Source organism: Aythya ferina, assembly GCF_964211825.1.
Source record: "Aythya ferina genome assembly, chromosome: 22".
Lineage (NCBI taxonomy): Eukaryota > Metazoa > Chordata > Aves > Anseriformes > Anatidae > Aythya > Aythya ferina.
The window spans coordinates 550,204-569,108 of NC_140320.1; the positions used below are offsets into that span (position 1 = coordinate 550,204).

The 18,905-nt window shown below is 49.7% G+C and overlaps 2 protein-coding genes across 6 annotated transcripts in view; one reads left to right on the forward strand and one right to left on the reverse strand.

The window, feature by feature from the left end:
* Window positions 1-3,100, forward strand: part of PKNOX2 (PBX/knotted 1 homeobox 2) — an 86,809-nt gene extending 83,709 nt beyond the window's left edge. For all 5 annotated transcript variants that reach the window (XM_084495577.1, XM_084495576.1, XM_084495574.1 and 2 more), the window contains one exon: window positions 1,470-3,100. In XM_084495577.1, the coding sequence (XP_084351703.1) occupies window positions 1,470-1,720 (251 nt within the window). In that variant the 3' untranslated portion in view covers window positions 1,721-3,100. The remainder of the gene's footprint in view (window positions 1-1,469) is intronic.
* Window positions 3,101-4,051: 951 nt separating this feature from the next.
* Window positions 4,052-18,670, reverse strand: FEZ1 (fasciculation and elongation protein zeta 1). The gene is made up of 10 exons (XM_084495617.1): window positions 18,548-18,670; window positions 15,461-15,755; window positions 11,501-11,597; window positions 10,122-10,211; window positions 9,292-9,487; window positions 7,491-7,762; window positions 6,488-6,568; window positions 6,006-6,081; window positions 5,199-5,264; window positions 4,052-4,222 (listed from the first exon to the last, which is right to left on the reverse strand). Exons 2-10 carry the CDS (start codon window positions 15,733-15,735, stop codon window positions 4,206-4,208), a joined length of 1,170 nt encoding a protein of 389 aa, XP_084351743.1. The 5' UTR covers window positions 15,736-15,755; window positions 18,548-18,670; the 3' UTR covers window positions 4,052-4,205.
* Window positions 18,671-18,905: the final 235 nt, after the last annotated feature.

Consider the following 18,905-nt stretch of genomic DNA (forward strand, 5'->3'; position numbering starts at 1 on the left):
TGAAGGAAAGGAGAAACAAATAGAGAAGATGAAAAGAAAGAGAGCAGAGATGAGACCGGAGAAGATGAGAAAAGAGAAGATAAAGAAAAGTGGAAATGAAGAGAAAACGAAGTGAGAAGAAGAGATGAGAAGATGAAATTCTTCACTCAGAGGGTGGTGAGGCACTGGCATGGGTTTCCCAGAGTAGCTGGGGATGCCCCATCCCTGGAAGTGTTCAAGGCCAGGCTGGATGGGGCTTTGTGCAACCTGGTCTGGTGTAGGTGTCCCTGCTCATGGCAGGTGAGTTGCAACTGGATGGTCTTTGAGGTCCCTTCCAACCCAACCCATTCCGTGATTCTATGATGCCATGAGCCAAAGAAAAAAGACGATGACAGAAGATGAAAAGAAAGAATCATAGAATCATTGAGGTTGGAAAAGACCTCCAAGATCATCTGGTCCAACTATCACCCTACTACTCTCTAAACCATGTCCCTAAGCACCACGTCCAACCTTTCCTTAAACATCCCCAGGGACAGTGACTCCACCACCTCCCTGGGCAACCCGTCCCAATGCCTGACCACTCTTTCTAAGAAATGTCTCCTAATTTCCAACCTAAACCTCCCCTGGTGCAACTTAAGGCCATTCCCTCTAGTCCTATCACTACTTACCTGTGAAAAGAGGCTGACCCCCAGCTCCCCAGACCTTCCTGTCAGGTAGTTGTAGAGAGCAATAAGGTCTCCCCTGAGCCTCCTCTTTTCTAGACTAAACAACCCCAGTTCCCTCAGCCGCTCCTCACAGGACTTGTGTTCCAGGCCCTTCACCAACTTCGTAGCCCTGCTCTGGACATGTTCCAGTCCCTCAATGTCCTTGTAGTGAGGGGCCCAAAGCTGAACCCAGCACTTGAGGTGCAGCCTCACCAGAGCAGAATACCAAGAGATGATCACCTCCCTGGCCCTGCTGCACTATTCCTGACACAAGCCAGGAGGCCGTTGGCCTTCTTGGCCACCTGGGCACACTGCTGACTCATGTTCAGGTGAGCATCAACCAACGTCCCCATCTCCTTTTCCTCTGCACAGCTTTCGAGTTACTCTGCCCCCAGCCTGTAGCGCTGCATGGGGTTGTTGTGGCCAAAGTGCAGGACCCAGCACTTGGCCATGTTGAACCTCATCCCTTGGACTCTGCCCATCAAAGGTGGAGAAGACGAAAACGAGAACAGAAGATGAGGAAGTTGTAAAGACAGATGAAGAGAGATCTTCACAACCATTTTGGACATCCTCTTGCTGAAAAAAAATGAGTGTTTCCTGTTATTCAGCAAAGATGCATGAGCTAAAATGTTAATGTTTGGACTTTAGGGGATGGCTGAATCAGGTGGGACACCCTACAGAGTATTCTGTATAGATACAGTTTTCCACTTGTGTTATTCTAGGTTTATGTACTTTTTTGTCCTTTGGTTGGTTGGGGAGTCCATACATATGTTTTTTAAATTTCAGGCTCAGTTGGCATGGACAACCTGCAGCCCCTGTCATCAGCCACAGCCACCATGGCCATGCAGCAAGCTATGCTGGCAGTCCATGATGACTCCCTAGACGGTACCGAGGAAGAGGAGGAAGATGAGGAGGAGGATGAGGACGAGATGGAAGAGGAGGAAGAGGAGGAGGAGGAGCTGGAGGAAGAGCCTGGTGGCCTCCCAGCTGCACCCGGCACTGACCTTGGCTTGGACCACAGTGACTCACTGGAGTAGCTCCCCCTACGCCCTCCTCAAATCATTGATGGCAGCATAAACAGCCCCCTCCCAAATGGCAAAAAATGGCAAGAGCAACAACAAATTGGTGAGAGAAAAGCAAATTGGAGGCACTGACAGGTGCCCTATCTGCCTGTGGGAGCACGGGGGCCACCACACCAGCGCGTGAAGTGAAGGACATGCGTTTACAAGGCACATATTGTGGCCGGATTTATTGTTTTGTTTTGTTTTCCAAGTTTTATCCTTGTTTTCCCCCTTTGCCCTTTGTTTTTGGTGAGGAAAGCATTTTTAGTGGAAGATGTTATGCCCACAATGCTTGGATGACATGGGGTAACATGTTTTTTTCACTGTGGGCTGCTGCATCCTCTTGGATTTCTTGGTGCAAAAAAAAAAAAACAAAAACAAAACAACCCAGGACTGATGTTTTTTTGGGAAGGCTTCCCCAGAAAAAATCACTCACAGGCATAAATATCAGCAGGTGGGAAAAAATTGCCAAGTGCAAATTCTGCTTCAGATCAGATTTGAGGAAAGTTTCACACTCTTGACCCACTGGATTGCCCAAACCTCCAATGTTGTGGCCATTTGGTGACTCCATACGTGACTTCCTGGAAAAGGGAGAAAGCTCCCCTGAACTCTTTAATTTATGTGCTAAAAACCCATCAAATCTGGAAAAAGAAAACACCCTTTCCCTTAAGGGCTGAGACTAGATACAAAGTTGGGCAAAACCTGCCAGGAGTGAGACCTTCCCAGGGTGCTTTGGTACCAAAAAGGAAAAAATGGTTAAAAAAAATCCACATACTTTCACCCAAAGTTGAACAGTGAACCCCAGGCTTTGCCCGGGAGGAAGGAAATTCAGTATTGTTGCTGAAAAGATGATTTCTCCCCAATATCATCCACCTGCACAGGAAAACATTGGGTTTCTCACCCCCAAGTGCTCTGAATGAGGTGTCAGGGAGGGCAGCTCTACAAAAACAAGTCATTTGGAGACTTTTGAATGGTAGTAAAAGGGCGAATTTTGCCTTAGAATATGAGACAAAAGCAGCCCAGGTGACACAGGGGCTCTTCTTTGTACCATGGGGGGGGGAAACAAAAGTTTTTTTCTGCAGGTTCTTCCCCATAACTGTGGGGTTTCTCCTTCTGTAGTAAGGAAGGACTTGGGCGGCTGCAACAATTGCCATTTTTGTCCTTCTTTTGGCTCTTGAGGAGTTGAGAAGAAACAGCAGCCACAGAAAAACAGCTGCAGCAACAAAGTGATGCAATGGGCAGAAAAGCCTATTTTTCGATACTGATCTGGCGTGAATGTAATCCATAATTTCATAAAGGATTCATTGTAATTTAGTATTAATTCATGTCCATTTATTATAAAGTACTAAGAGATGAGGTTTTGCAGCTGTATTTTATTGTCAGCTTCTTCTGGGGGGAGCTGAAGAGGAACCCCCAAATGGGTGAGTACCCCCGCCCCGCAAAACAGGCAATTCACCCAGATCCCAAATAGGTGAATCTCCCCCCAGATGGGTAACTCACCCTAAGCCCACAAATGAGTGATGCAGCCCAAAAAGGATTCCTGTTTGTACAACAGTGATGCACCCCTCCTTTAGGGAAGTGAGGCTTCCCTACAGAGCTCCAAATGGAGTGGTTTGCCCTCAGTGTGAACAGTGCAACCCCCCAGATTGGTGACTCTCCCCCAAAATGCATTATACTCTTCCAAATATACAGTATGCCCCCAAATGGCTGTCCCAGCCCAAAATGGATGATGTTTCCCTGAAATGTGTTATGCTTACTCAAAATAAGCAGTGCGCACCAAAATGAATAATGTTCCCCAAAAAGGAGGGATGTTCCCCAAATTAGTGATTTTCTCCAAAGTGTTTTTCTCAAAAAATGAGTTACTCCCCACAGAAAAAGTGATGTTCCCCAAAATGTGTGACTCTCAAAAGCAGTTGATGCTCCCATAAATGAGCAAAACTCCCCATAGTGCCTTCCCCCCTGAATAAGACAAGTTGACTCAAAATGATGGCTGCACCCCCAAAATAGAACGTGTTCTCTAAAAGAGAAAGTACCCCCAAACTAGTGACTCTTACCCAAAATGAGCAACACTCCCCAAATCTGATTGGTTCTCTCCAAAATGGAAGCTCCCAACTTCTCCCATGTCCTAATGAGCACCCAGCAGCTCACTAGCCAAAATGTGCATATTTTGCAAAATGCTGAATATTCATGAGCCTCAAAGCAGTTTCCTCCTTGGCATTTTCCTCAAAAAGCTGGTTTTTCTATCTAAAAGCTGCAAAATACAGTGAGCGTTGCAGGCAGGGAAAGAAGATACTGGAGGACAGTTGCTTAATTAATGAAACAAATTATTTATTTTCCAGCTGTGAAAAGGTGGGGGGAGGGAGGGAGTGTGGGGCAGGGGGGCCACAGGCGACCTGTTTTCCTTGTGTTTGGCCCCATTTTGGGGGGCGCCGGGGTGGGGGAGCTCAAGGGCAGCGCCACATCAGGTTGGGCAGAGCACTGCAAAGAGAGAGGCCATGGGCATTTGCCAGTGCACGGGTGTGCACAAGGCTGCACTGGGCTGCATGATGATGCACAAGCAGATGGGTGCACAACGATGGACAGGCTTGCACCAGGAGGCACAAGAGTGCACTAGCATTCAGAGATGTACAAGGGTTTGCAAAGGCACACAGTGATGCGTGAGCATGCACCAAGTTGCATGAGGACGCGTAAGTATGCACAGATGCATGGGGGTGCACAGAGGAGCCTAAGCATACTTAGGGGCTCACATGCACAAGTATGCATGAGAGTGCATGAGTGTGCACCAAGGATGCATGAGCACGAGTGCACTAGGACACACAAGGGTACACAAGCATGCATGAGTGCTGCATGAGGTTGCACAGTGGCTGCAAATGGGATGCACAAGGGATATGGAAGGAACATGAAAGGGATGCAGGAGGGATGTACAAGGCATACACAAGAGGTGCATGAGGGGACACGGGATGTGCAAGGGGCAGATGATGGTGCAAAGGGTACACGGAATGCACAACTGATGTCCAGCAGATGGGATGAATGGGGGCACAAGGGATAAAAAGGAGGGAGGCACAGGAGATATTCATGAAGGTACATGAAAGATGCAAAAGGACAATGTAAGGGTGCAAAGGGGATGAAGGAGAATGGACAACGAGGGTGCATGAGGATGCATAAGGCCTGCAGGCCTTAAGGATGCACAGAGGATGCACAGGAGACGAGTAAGGGATGCCTGCGGATACATTGAGGGATGATCAGGGCATGCAAAAAGGATACACAGGAGATGCAGAAAGGAAGCATGGTGGATGCACAGTGGCACAAGCATGCACATAGGATACCTGGGAAATGCATGAGGGGTGCATAGGGGATGTGTGGGATATGCATGAGGGATGATGCACAAGGATAAACAGGAATGCGTGGGGGCTGTACGGAGGATGACCAGGGGATGTGCAGGGTCAGCAGGTACCTTTGAGGATGTAATCCGTCAGCAGTGTGGGCACCTTCTCGTTCCCCTCTTTCATAGCAAACAGGACTGCAAGGGGAAATAGTGCCGTGAGCTCAGCCCCTGTGCCCCCACATGACCCTCCAAAATTTCCCCTCTGTCCCAAAAGTCATCCGAGACACGGCCAGAGTCTCCCACAATGCACCAAGCATGGCAGTATCCAAAATGAGCATTTTTCACCCCCAGTCAGCCAGTCTGGGGTTATGCAGAATGGGTGTTTCACACCCAAATTGGCACTGGCATAGTGTGTAAAAATAGGGGCTTGCTGCAGATCGGCTGTGCTGCAGTGATGCAAAATGGGCAATTTTACCCCAAATAGACTGTGTTGGGGGTTGCAAAGTGGGTCCGCCACCGTGGCTGGACCACTGTGATGCAAAAAACAGCTGTGCTCCAAATCAGCCATGATGGCACAAAGCAAAAGAGGTATTTTCACCCCAGATAGGTTTTTCCATAGTGCTGCAAATCAGACAACTGTGCCCAAAAATTGTCAATGCTGTATTGATGTAAAATGGTGATTGTGCCCCAAAGCAGCTGTACTGCCATGATACAAATGGGTGTTTTCCCCCCAAATCAGCTGTATCGCAATGGCATTATTTGGCTGATTGCACCTCAAACAGCCTGCACTATGATTCAACCAAAACTGGCTGTGTTACAACAGTGCAAAACTCACAGGTGCTGCAGCAATGTACATTTGTGCCCCAAATCGGCCGTCTTGTGGCAATGCAAAATGGCTGATTCTGATGCAAAATGACTGCCCAAGCAAGGACTCACTGTTGGTGAGCATCTGCAGGTCCTCAACGGAGGGGGGTGATCCCTTCTTCTCATAAGGAATCACTGTGTTCAGGTACTGCAAAACAGAAAAAATAACCACAGAAACACCTTCATGCTACAAAACTATATATTTTTGTTCATTTCGATGATGAAAATTGCACCAAATCAGCATGAAAGCACAAATGCAAAGTATGTCTGCAGCTTTCCTGCAATCACATTTAATTTGCAGACATTTGGGGAATATTGAATTATTTGGATGCTGCAAAAACTGCCCAAACATGAAGGGAGGATTTTGTGGATGAAAAAAAGATGATTTTGCAAGGTGGATTTGCAAAGAAGGGAAAAGTGTGTTGCAAAACTGTAAGATTAAATAATATTTTAAAAGGGGAAAATGGGGTTTGGGGGATGCAGGGGAATAGGGTGTGCAAGAGGGCAGGTGAAAGGGGACAGATCTGGGCAATTTGGGGGGAAAAAGGCAGCACCTGCTTCTCGTTGGTGGCAGGGCCAAAGGTCTGGCGCAGGCTGGAATGCAGGATGCTGGAGATGCCCTCCATGCTGAAGCGCTGGGGATGCATTACCACATCACCTCCTGGGCACCTGCACACCTCCCTCGACACCAATGTCCCCATCTCCCTGACCCACATCCCTCTCCCCACCATGGCCTTGTCCCATGCCCTGCTGCCCCCCTCCCCTCTATCCCCATGGCCCCCATCCCCACATCGCCCTGCCCCCACATCCCCATTTCCATGTGCCCTCTCCATGTCCCCCCATCCCAACATTCCCATCACACCCCTTCATGTTCCTTGTCCCATATGCATTGTCCACTTCTCCTGTCCCAACCTCATGTCCCCCCCATGCTGTCCCCAAGTTCCTACCTCCCCAGTCCCATGTGCCCCCATTCCTTCCAACGTACCCCCATTCCGTGTCCCACCATCCCATTCCCACATCTCCTGGATTGTGTCCAACCATCCCATCCCATGTCCCCCTGTCCGCACCTCCCGTCCTCATATCCCCATATCCCATCTCCACATGCCCCTGTCCCATGTCCCTCCATCCTGTCCCATGTCGTCCCCATTCCATGTGCCCTCATCCCAAGTCCCCCCATTCCACATCCCTGTCCCATTTTATATCTACATCCCATCCCATTCCTCATCCACCTAGCCCCATGTCCCCACCTCCCCCTCTCCTATATCCCCTTGTTCCATACTATGTCCCCATGTTCCCACCTTCCCCTGTATTCCTTTTATTCCAAGTATCTTATGTCTCCCACCCCATCCCATCCCATCATGTCTCCCCATCCTCACCACACCCTGTCCCATGTCCCCACATCCTGTCCCATGTCTCCATGTTTCCCTGTCCCCACCTCTCCATATCCCATTCCAACATCCCCAGGGTCCCATGGACCCCCTTCCCATCCCATGTCCTCCTGTCCCCACATTCCCCCATCCTCCCACATCTCCCCCCCATGGCCACCGCATCTCCCACCTTCCTGGGCATGTGTCCCCCGCGTTCGGGGCGCCCCCCCTGCAGGCTCAGCCCCCGTTCACGGTGGCGGCGCCGAGCGGCCTCCCGCTGCTCCCGCTGTTCCCCCTGCACCGCCAGCAGCGCCCCGATGAACGCCGTCTTCACCTCCTTCTCGAAGGCCAGCTCGTCCCGCCGGGCCAGCTGTGCCACCAGCTCCGCTGACAGCGCCCGGCTCGCCGCCTCTGCCCGCCCCGCCGCTGCCACCAGCTCCCCAGCTGAGAGCTGCTCCAGCCCTGCTGCCGGCAGGGCAGTTAGAGACAGGACATGCATTGCACGATTGCAAAATGCATTGCTCCATTAGTGGCATGCACACTGCAGTTACTGGGCTGCCTGGTGCAAGTGGTGAGATGTCCAGTGCAATTAGTGCAATGCACAGTGCAATTTGGCAATGCCCAGTGCAGCTAGTGCAATGCACGGTGCAATACAGCAATGTCCAGTGCAGCTAGTGCAATGCATGGTGCAATTTGGCAATGCCCAGTGCCGTTAGTGCAATGTATGGTGCAATACAGCAATGTCCAGTGCAGTTAGTGCAATGCACAGTGCGATTTGGCAATGCCCAGTGCAGTTAGTGCAATGCATGGTGCAATACAGCAACGCCCCGTGCAGTTATTGGTATGCCTGTTGCAATTAGTGCAATGCACAGAGGAATCAGTGATATTCCTGGTGCAACCAGTGAAAGGCATAGTGCATTAGTGAAACACGTGGTGCAATTAGTGACATGCATTATTTGAACACACACTACATTTAGTAAAATTCCACAGAGGCAATTAATGAAATGCACAGTGCAATTAGTGAAATGCATGTAGAAACTTTTTTAATGTGTTGTGATTATGAAGATGCACAGTGAACTTATTGGAACACCCAACACTGTCATAGTACGATTACTGAAATGCCCAGTGTCATAAGTTAAATGCCCAGAGCAATTACAGAGTTGCTTGGTGCAATTACTGACATGCACGGTGCAATAAATGAAATGTACTATGTGTAATTAGGGGAATACACAGAGCAATTAGCAAAATGCCTATGAGATTAATGAAACTCTCCATGCAGTTAGTGAAATGTATGCATGGTGCTTTGAGGGGGAAAAAAACCAGTGCAATTACTGAAAAGCATCAAAACGTTTTCTACACATTATGGATGGTGCACAGTGCATTTAGTGGCACGGTGCATTCAGGGAGGTGCACAAAACATTCAGTAAAATGCACAGTGAAATCAGGAAAATGCACCATGCACAGATCAGGGAAGAGTCTGCTGCATGCAGTCACATGCATTGTGTCATGGGGAAAGTGCAGTTATTGAAATGCAGGATGCAAACAGTGAAGCGCAGGACACATAAGACATTTTTGCAAAATACACAGGTTATTTAATGAACTGCATGGTATGTTTAGCAAAATGCTTGGTATACATGAAGAAAAGATGGTGATAACAGTGCAAGGTATAGCACATTTAATGAATGGCACAGTGTTTTGCAAAATGTTTTAGAGAAATGCACTACATGCATTTAGCAAAAGGCATTTAGTACAATGCACAATGCAGGAGATACTCTGCAAAACGTGTGGTGTGCTTGGTGACACACAGGGTGCACTTAATGCAACACTAAAAGCAAGATCTCCATAGGCTTATTTTTTTTATAAGAGCCCTCTTCTGGCCAAACAGTGCTTAAACACTGGGTCCAGCCAGCCCTGGAACCTGGAGATTTGTTTGCCCAATTTGGTGGGAATTTCCCCCAAAAAGGGACTGGCCTGGGTCTTGCTGGCCATACCTTCATGGGAGCAGTTGTTGTTGAAGGTGGGGGAGAAAGTGTGCAGGTCACGCAGGAGGATGGGCTCCATGCCCCCACTGCCACTATCTGCATCAGCCTCAGCTTCCTCCTCCTCCTCCTCCTCCTCTTCATCACCATCAGGGTCAGCCTCAGGGTCAGGCGAACTCTGCATCAGCTCCTCCAGCTCCTCAATGACCTGTGGGGCATTGTGCCCTCCAGTTGCACTTTGCACCCCACCTCATCCCACACCTGCACCCTGTACTTGTCCTGCACCTGCACCCTGCTGCCTGCACCCTCCACCTGCACCGCACCGTGTTGCACCATCTCATGTCTGCACCAAGAATCCTGCAGCTGAATCCCTTACCTACACCTGAATCCTGCTCCCTACATCCTATGTTGCATCCTCCATCCTGCACCCCATACTTGTCCCCATACCCTCCATCTGCACCCCACAATCCAAACCTGCACATTGCACACTACATGGGTATTCTGCACCTGCACTGTGCTGTCCATTCACATCTTGTATGTGCATCCTACATCCTGATCTGCACCCAACCCCCACACCCCACATCAGCACCCCCATTTCTAACTCTGCATCCCACACATCCCATCTGTTGTCTGCATATGGCTTCCCCCTTGCAACTCACGTCTGTGTCCTGCACCCCTGCCCACAGAGAAGGGACAGAGTTCCAAACTGATGGGATTTGGCCTTTTTTGCATTTTGAGCACACAACCATGGGGCTGGGATGGGCTGAAGTTGTCCTGGGCAATGCAAGCCCAGTGTTATGGGCACACTTGGGTGTTTGGGTACACACAGGAGCTGAGGGTACCTGCTCAGCCGTCAGCAGTGGCTCCTCATTGATGCCTGAGTCATGCTCGCTCCTCTCAGCAAGCTCCTCCTCCTCTTCCTTCTCACAAAGCTGCAGAAGACACAAGCTGGGTGGCCCCAGTGGCACCATGGACACTGCCTGGTGCAGGCACAGACACAGACATGGCCCCCACAGCTCATGGGGAGAGCTGCCATGGAGCCACAGCTCCGGGGATGTGCTACCTGCAGGGTCTGCACTGGGGAGATATTGGATGGAGACAACGGATAGGGAGATGCTGGATGGGGAGGTAGGACAGGGATACACTGGATGGGAGACACTGGATCAGGGTGTTGGATGGAGACGTTGCCTTAGGAGATGTTAGATGGAAACCTCATTTGAGGATACTGGATGGGGACACCAGACAGCCGTGTGTTCGATGGGGATGTTGGATAGAAATGCTGGGTGGGGATGTTGGACAGGGAGATGATGTTGGACGGGCACATTATGGTGATGCTGGGTGAAAATAATGGATGGGGACAAGTTTGACGAAGATACAGCATGCAGAGATGTTGCATGGAGACATTGGATGGTGAGATGATAGGGAGATATTGGAGGGGAATGGAAGAAGTCAATGGATGTGGACACTGGATGGGGAGACATTGGATGGAGACATTGGACTGAGAGAAGCAGAGGGATGTCAGAAAGAGATGCTGGATGGGGAGATAACGAACACGTTGGATGAAGATGATGGGAATGTTGGAAGGGGAGATATCGGACATGGGATGGAAATGTTAAATGAGGAGAGGCTTGATGGAGATGTTGGATGGGGACATTAGGCAGGGAGATGTCAGAGAGGGATGCTGGATAGGGGTGTGAACAACTAAGTTGTTGGATGGGGAGACATCTTTTTTACTATATTTCAAAGGTTATTTTGCTTTTTTTTAGCAGAAAATAAACCAGGAAATGGACTTTCTCCTCACCTTCTCTAGTGACAGGTTGTGTGACATCCAAATGGGCTTAATTCAGTGGGTTTGGGGACATTTTTACTGCCCTCCCACAATTCCAAACACAGCTACTCACAGCACACACTCACTACAAAGAAGTAAACACTATTTTCTCCCTCCAAAATACACCACCTTACCCCCAGCTTATGGACAGATTGGCAGGGACCAGATTGCCAAACCAAGCACTTAATCTTGCCTGTTTTAGTGCAATTGTCTTGGTGTTGCATGAAAGAACAGCCCCCCAAATACACTATTTCTGGGTGGTTTGAAGCACCCTGGCTCAGCTCCCTCCCTGATGGTCGCTAAGCCTTGGGACTGATTAACAACTGTCAATCATCACTGGAGGTCACATGGGGACAGGAGGGTTTTGGGGTGTTAAGGGTGCCACAGCCATACCTGGGGGTCGGTGCCATCAGGGGCCTCAGCTTCAGGGTGCAGCCAGGGTCGGGGGGAGTCCCGGGGGGCGAAGCCATCAGTGAGGGCATCCCAGACCCTGCAGGGAGGTGAGTGGTGAGCGGCAACTGCCAAAATGGCCCAAAATGCCCCGAGAAGCACTGCGTTCCAGACAGCCATCCTGAAATGCCATGACGAAATGCCTCAAAGTAGCCCCAAATGCAGCCCCAGAACACCCAGAAATGCCCCAAAACGATGCATGGAGACAACCTGAAACATCACTCAGATGCACAAAACATCCCAAATCACCCCAAATGCTGCCTCAGAACACCCTAAAACATCCCAAAATATCATTCTGCAATACTACCCTGAAATATCCCAACACTTGTGATGCCCCCAAGACATCATTTTGTAACTTCACCCCTAAAAGGCCACAGCAATGCTCTGAATGAGCCCAAACACCCCAAAACGCCATCCTAAATCACTCCTAAATATCCCCAAATACCACCCCAAAACATTGCCCAGATGCCCTGAAATGTCCACCCAAAAAATGAAAAAGTCCCTAAAGCCCCAGAAATGCTCCAAAATGCTGTACTAAAACACTGCCCCAAAGCCCTGAGATGTCTCAAGACACTCTGAAAAGCCCCAAAGGATCTTAAAATGCCCTGGAACACCCAAAATGCTCCACAGAGACACAGAGATACAACACCACCCCGGAACAACCACAGATACCCTCAAATGCCCCAAAATATTCCAATATACAACATTTGAACACCCAGAAATTTCCCAAAATGCTGTTCTGAAACACTACCCGGAAATGCTCCAAAATGCCCCAAAATGCTGCACCAGAACACCTTTGTATATCTTAAAATTCTGTCCCTTAACAGCATCCCAAAACACTCTCAAGTGCCCCAACATACTGCCCTGACACCCCAAAACGCCACTCTTAAAGAATCAAAAAATGAAATGTTGCCCTTAGACTAAGATCATTTCTAGAATGCCTCAGAAATCTGTTCCAGAAGCACCAAAACACTGTTCTGAAACACCCCCAAAATGCCACCGCACTGCTCCAGAACATCCCCAACTGCCCCAAAAGACAATGATAGAAACACAACACCCCGAAAAGCTTCTGCAATGTCCAAAATGCTTCAAAACTCCCCCAAAATGCTGTCCTGCATCATGCTGAAATGACCCAAAATGCAGCCACAACACCCCATAGTGCCCCGAAATGCCCTTTTGAAACACCTCAAACTGTCACCCTGAAAAAAAACTAAATCACCTCCAAAACTGCCCTGAAATTCCCTCAAAATTGGACCTGGAACACCCAAAAATACTGCTATGAAATAAACCAAAACTGCACCAAGTGACAGCAAAACTGTCCAGATTCATTGCCCTGATGCCCTGAAACCCTCCAAAACTGTCCTGGAACACCCCAAAACACAGCTGTGATACCCTGAAAACAAACAAACAAAAAAACCTCAAAGCCTCCCAAAATACCCATGTTTGCTGCCCCAGAACACAGCAGTGAAATGCCTGAAGCCACCCTGCAAAACAGCTCTGAAATAGAACACCCCAAAATTCATCTGACACTCCAAAATAAACTGCAACAGACCAAAACAAAATCTAGAAAAAAAATCTATGAAACATGGCCCTGAAATACCCCAAGTCACTCCACAAAACTGTGCTAAACACCCCAAACCATGGCAGCTGCCCGGAGCTCCCTGCCAACACTACTGTGTTGCCCATATTGCCCCGCAGGGCCGGGCCAGTTTTGCCCTATTTCACCAAAAAAAGGTGCATGGGGAATAGTAGAGGGAGGGTAGAGGGGAGAAAAACTGAAAATGAAGAATAGAGAAAAAAAATAAAAAAGATAAAAGAGGTAAAAAGGAGGAAAGGGCAGAAAAATGGAAAAGAAAATGGGAATAAAAGATGGGAAATAAAAGAAATGAGAAAAGAGGAAAAAAAAGGGGGAAATGACAAAGTAGAAAAAAGTGGGGAAAGAAAAATTGGGAAAATGGAGAATGAGGTTAGACAGTGGAAGGAGGAAAATAGGAAAAAGAAAGAGAAAAGGGATAAAAGGAAAAAAAGGGGGGAAGGGAATTGAGGAAAAAGAAAATGTAAGAAAAAATTAAGTACGAGGAAAATGTCAAATGGATAAAAAGGGATAAAATGGGAATTAAGTAAAAAAAAATAAATAGGGACAACTGGATATGGAAGAAGAGGGGAAAAATTGCTGAAAAGTGGCAACACAGGGAAAAAGGTCAAAAATGGGAAAAAAGGCAAGGTTAGAACACCAACCCCCATGTATTTTCCCAGGTCTTGACACCTCCTCCCCTAAATTTAGACAAAACCACCCATATTTCCACCGCAACAAATTGAAGTTTTAGTCCATCCCATCCAACACAGTGCCACATCCACACACGTCCCAATTCCCCCTAAACCATCCCAAAACAGCTCGCCCCTCCCCAAATGCCCCCAGTCCCAAACCAATGACCAAAACATCAATTTTAGGAATTCATCTCATCCCTCTCCTTGCCTGATCTTAATTTCTCCCTTATTCATATATTTCACAAATCAATACACAAAAACGCACATTAAAAAATATATATATTCCCAGTTTCAACAAAACTGCAACAAATAAGGAAAAAGCAAGTGATTATATCTGCTTTTTTTTTTTCTGCTTTTAAAGGGACAGCACCTTGCAGAGCCAGGCAAGCAACGGAAGGAGATTTCTGGGTTAATTTTGGAAATAATTGGTTAATAATTAGTGGAAAATAGTGCCTTTAAGGCCTCAGCCCATCCTCCACCCATGCACACAGGGCTCATTCAAGAGTGGGAAAAAAAAAAAGCCTGTTTTGCCCAAGCTGACCCAAAATGACACAATAAGCAGCACAAAGCAGCACCGTGGGCCGGCTGCCGGCGACAGCGCGATGCTCCCGGCACCAGGCCAAAACACATTTTTTCTCTGAAAAACTACTGATTTTTCTCTGGAAAAAAAAAAAAAAAAAAAAAAAAAAAAAGATTTGGGAGCTTTTGGGTTGAAAACAACCACTTTGCTTGGTGAAAAAATTAGCATTAGGAACTGCAGCCTGGGGAAAAATCCCAATTAAACACATACAAAAAAACCCACTAGAAAGGCGTTTATAGACAAACACCACTCAAAAAAAAAAAAAAAAAAAGGCAAATTCTGTCCCCAAATGGCATTTTTGCAACAACAAAAAAAGGTTTCTAAGGAAACTTAAGATTTCAGTACAAATGCCACCATTTTTGGCCAAATAGGCAAGGTTGGGCAGATTTTGCTCCAGATTGGCTGCCCCGCCTTGGTGCACTGCTTGCATGTTGAAAGGAGGAGGCTGAGCCCTACTCACACCTTACTCTAAGTTTACACTTAACCACCCCCTGCTGCAGTCACAAAGTCTGGGCCTGCTGTGGCCCATTGCAATGCCAGATGGAGCACCCTGCTGTACCTACTCATAGGATACTACACAGCTACTCCAAGGTGTTGCATGATCAAGCTGCAATGCAGTGATGTGATTTGCATGCAAAGGGCATCTTGCGAGCATGCAATTGCATAAGCACCAGTGGTGCTTTACTCATAGGATACAATGTTTTTACTCTGATGCACTGCATTAACCATGCTGCAGTGGTGGTTTGTGTGCTGCGGCCGCATGTGTGTATCTCATAACGTTGCAAGGAGGCATGCAGGCCCAACAGTGCCCTACTCATAGGATACTACACAGCTACTCCATGCTACTGCACAGCTTTGCCATGATGCGAGGTGTTGGGCTGCATGTGGAAGAAGCCTCTCAAGGGTTCAAGAAGGCACATAGGCCCCAAGGGGGCTTACCCACAGGTTACTACAACATTACTTCAGCATGCTGCATGACCATGCTGCAATGCAGGGAGCCAGACTCCACAGGGGTGCAGAGGCAGGCATCTCTGGGAGGAAGGGGCCTTACTCACTCCTCGTCCTGAAGGCGCTCCTCCTCCTCCTGTGCCTGCAGGCGGCCCCGCACAGGAGCCAGGCCCTCGGTGGCGGCATCGTAGTTACGGAAGCAGACAGTGAGCTTCTCGTCGAACTCCTGCACCAGGTCCTCCATCGACTTGAAGCTCATCATCTCAGCTGAGAAGCTCTCCAGCTCGGCCAGTGCAGGGTCCGCAGTGCGCCGGGGGGTCCCCCCATCGTCCCCAGGCCCCTCCTCGAACTCCTCCTCCAGGCTTACCAGGGGTGCCTCCATCCTCCTTGCCCCCACCTTAGCTGTAGGGAGAGGGCACCTGTGAGGTTCCTGCTGCTCAGGGTCACACCAGCCGGGCTCCCAATTCCCTTGGCTTGCACTGTGCTGGCTGTAACCCCAGTACAGGGCTAGTAGTGTCCCAGGGGTAACTTAGCAGCATCCCTACAGCATCTTATTACTGTCTTCATAGCATCTTAGTAGTGCTAAAGTAATATGCTGATTGTCTCTAAGTACTATCCCAACACTATTAGTAGCAAAGTATTTTAAAAGCCCCTAGAGTATCTTACTGCTACCCTGACAGTATGTCAACAGTATCACATCACCAGCTTTATTACTGAACTTTTAGTATCTCAGCAGTATCCTCCTACTATATCACTAGTACCTTAGTAGTGGCATCAAAGTATCATACTGGTATCAGCAATGTTTTGACAGTATTCTAACCTCAAGTGTTGCCCTGATAGTATTCCAGAAGCATCTTACCAATACCTTTTATCATTCCCTAGTAGTATCTCAGAAGTATCCTCCCTAGTAGCATCCTGACAGCATCCTATTAAAAACTGAGTTCTGTTCTGAAAGCACCTTATCAGTGTTGTGACAGTATCATAGCGGTACTCTGATTCTATGTCAGGAGCATCCTGATAGCATCCTGGTCATATCTTAATAGTGTCCTGAAAGTATCACAGTAGTACCTGATAGGATCCTAACAGTATATGGCTGGTATGTTAGCAGTGTTCTGATAGTATCTCAGTAGTGCAATGTAAAATCCAGATATCTATTATTTTAGTGCTTTCCTGTGAATATTCTACTGATATCTCAGTAGTACCTTCATAGTGTCTTATCAATGTGCTAAAAGCATTTTTGTAGAGTTCCAATAATATTCTAGTAATATGTTAGTAGTGCCCTGACAGAATCTCAGTAGTATCCTGATAGGATTCTAGCAATAAATTACTAGTAGAGTCCTGAAAGTATCATGGTGATACTTTATAATGTCCTGCTAATCTTACTAGTGTGTCCACTGTATCTCAGCAAGATCCTGGTAGTATCCTAAGAATGTCCTAGTCCTGCCATGTTACTACACCGAAAGCATCTTAACGCTATCATTTGTAGTATCTTGAGAGTACCCTGAAGGTATGTTAGCACTAGCCCAGTGACACCTTCCTAATGTCGCAATAGTATTGCACTATCATCCCAAGAAAGATCCTGGTAATAATTCTGTAGTGTCCTGACAGCATCCTGGTTGTGCCCTACTTCCTACAGTACCTTACTGGTGTTGTCACAGTACCTACTCAGCATCCACATAGTATCCTGCCAGTACCTTAGTGCCATCCAGGAAGTACCCAAGCACTATCTTCACTGTATCCTAATGGCATTTTAGTAAACTCCTGGTAGCATCTTAGTAGTATCCCGTAAATATCCTATAGGCACACACCCCTGTACATGCATGCACCCCCACGTCTGGAGGGGGGCACACCTGCACAGGGGCATATGCACATGAGGGTGCACCTGTGCACTGTACATACACATGCTGCATGCATTCTGGGGAGTGCATGAGTGTCAGGGTGCACATGTGCAAGGGGTACATGCACACATAGATGTAAGTGAGCCCTATGCACATATGCACACACCTCCACACACACGTGTCCCCATGCATGCACACACACACCCCTGCATGCATGCACCAGGGACTTCCACACCCCACGGGTGATGTGCCCTAGACGTGTGCACTGAGCAGGTACCTCCTGTGCCTGCCTTCAGCTCTGCACACATGCAGCCCTGCACATGCAGGCACAGTGCACACATACAGGGGTGCACAGACATGGGGTGCACCCTTATGCTGCATGCATGCTCAGGGGGTATGTGCAAAGCATGTTTGCATGCACAGGGGTGCGAGCACACACTGCACACACACATGCCTTCTTGTGTGTGCACCACTGTACATGGATGCACCGCTGTACATGCAAGCACTGCTGTACACGCATGCAGCCCCATCCCACGCACTGTACGTGTGCCCTGTGCACCATTCACATCCACCCCCTTGTCTGCCCCTCCCGAGCTCCCTGTTGCACGCACACACCTGCACTTGTGAACTGCGCATGCACTCCCCCTGCCAGCAACCCCCCCATACGTGCAGCTCTGTGTATGCGCCCCCCACACCTACCACCCCCGTTGCACCCCAAAACGCCTCCACAGCCCCAAATCACCTCCCCCTGCTTCATGCCCCCCCTCCCCGTGCAGCGCGTGCGCAGCGCACAGTGCACCACCCCTGCATGGATGCTGATGCGCATCGGGCACCCCCGGGGCACGCAGCATCCTGGTGTCCCCCACCCCCGCGAAGAAGCCCCCCCCCTCCCACAGCGCACCACAGCGACGCCCCTCCGTGCTGCATCCCCCCCACACACCTTGTGCACTGCCCCGCAACGCCCAACGCACCCCCCAGCCGCGGGGGTGGGAGGGTGGAGGTTGGAAAGGTGGCACCCCCCCCCCTGCACCGCTGCGGTGCGAGCCGCCCCCCCCCCTCCCCGCGAGCTCGCCCCTCGATGCCCCCCCCCCGCAACGCTGCACCCCACAACGCACGCCTTCCCCCAGGGTGGGGTGGGGGGCGCAAAGCACCGAGCTGCACCCCAAAAAGCAACCCCCCTCCCCCGTGCTTCCATGCAATGTCAACGCCCCGTGCGCCCCCCCACCGTGGTCACCCCCCCCCTCCCGGCTGCACCTCAAATCCCTCCCCCCCCAGCCCGTGCGGCCCCATGAACCCCGCATTGCCCGCAGCGCACCCCGGGGGGGGTCGCTCTGTGCCCCCCGTCCCCGCACCCACCTGCGGCCCCGCATCCTCCGCGCGCCGGGGGGGGCTGGGGGGGGGCAGAGGACGAGCTACGCACGCGCCGATGCGGGAGGGGGGTGGGGGTGACGTCATCAGGAGCCTACCCGCCCGCCCCCCCCCGGGGGAAGGGCAAGGGGAGGGGGAGGGGGGAGGGGGAGCGGGGCCTGCAGAGGCCCCGGCTGCATCTTCCCTCCCCCCTCGTCCTCCTCCTCCTCCTCATCGTCCTCCCCCTCATCCTCACCTTCATCCTCGCCCCCCCGGCTTCATCCTCCTCCTCCTCCCCCTCCTCGCAGATGCAGCAGAGGTCCCCAGCCTTTTTGGGGGTCATGCATCCCCACCAACACACAATTTT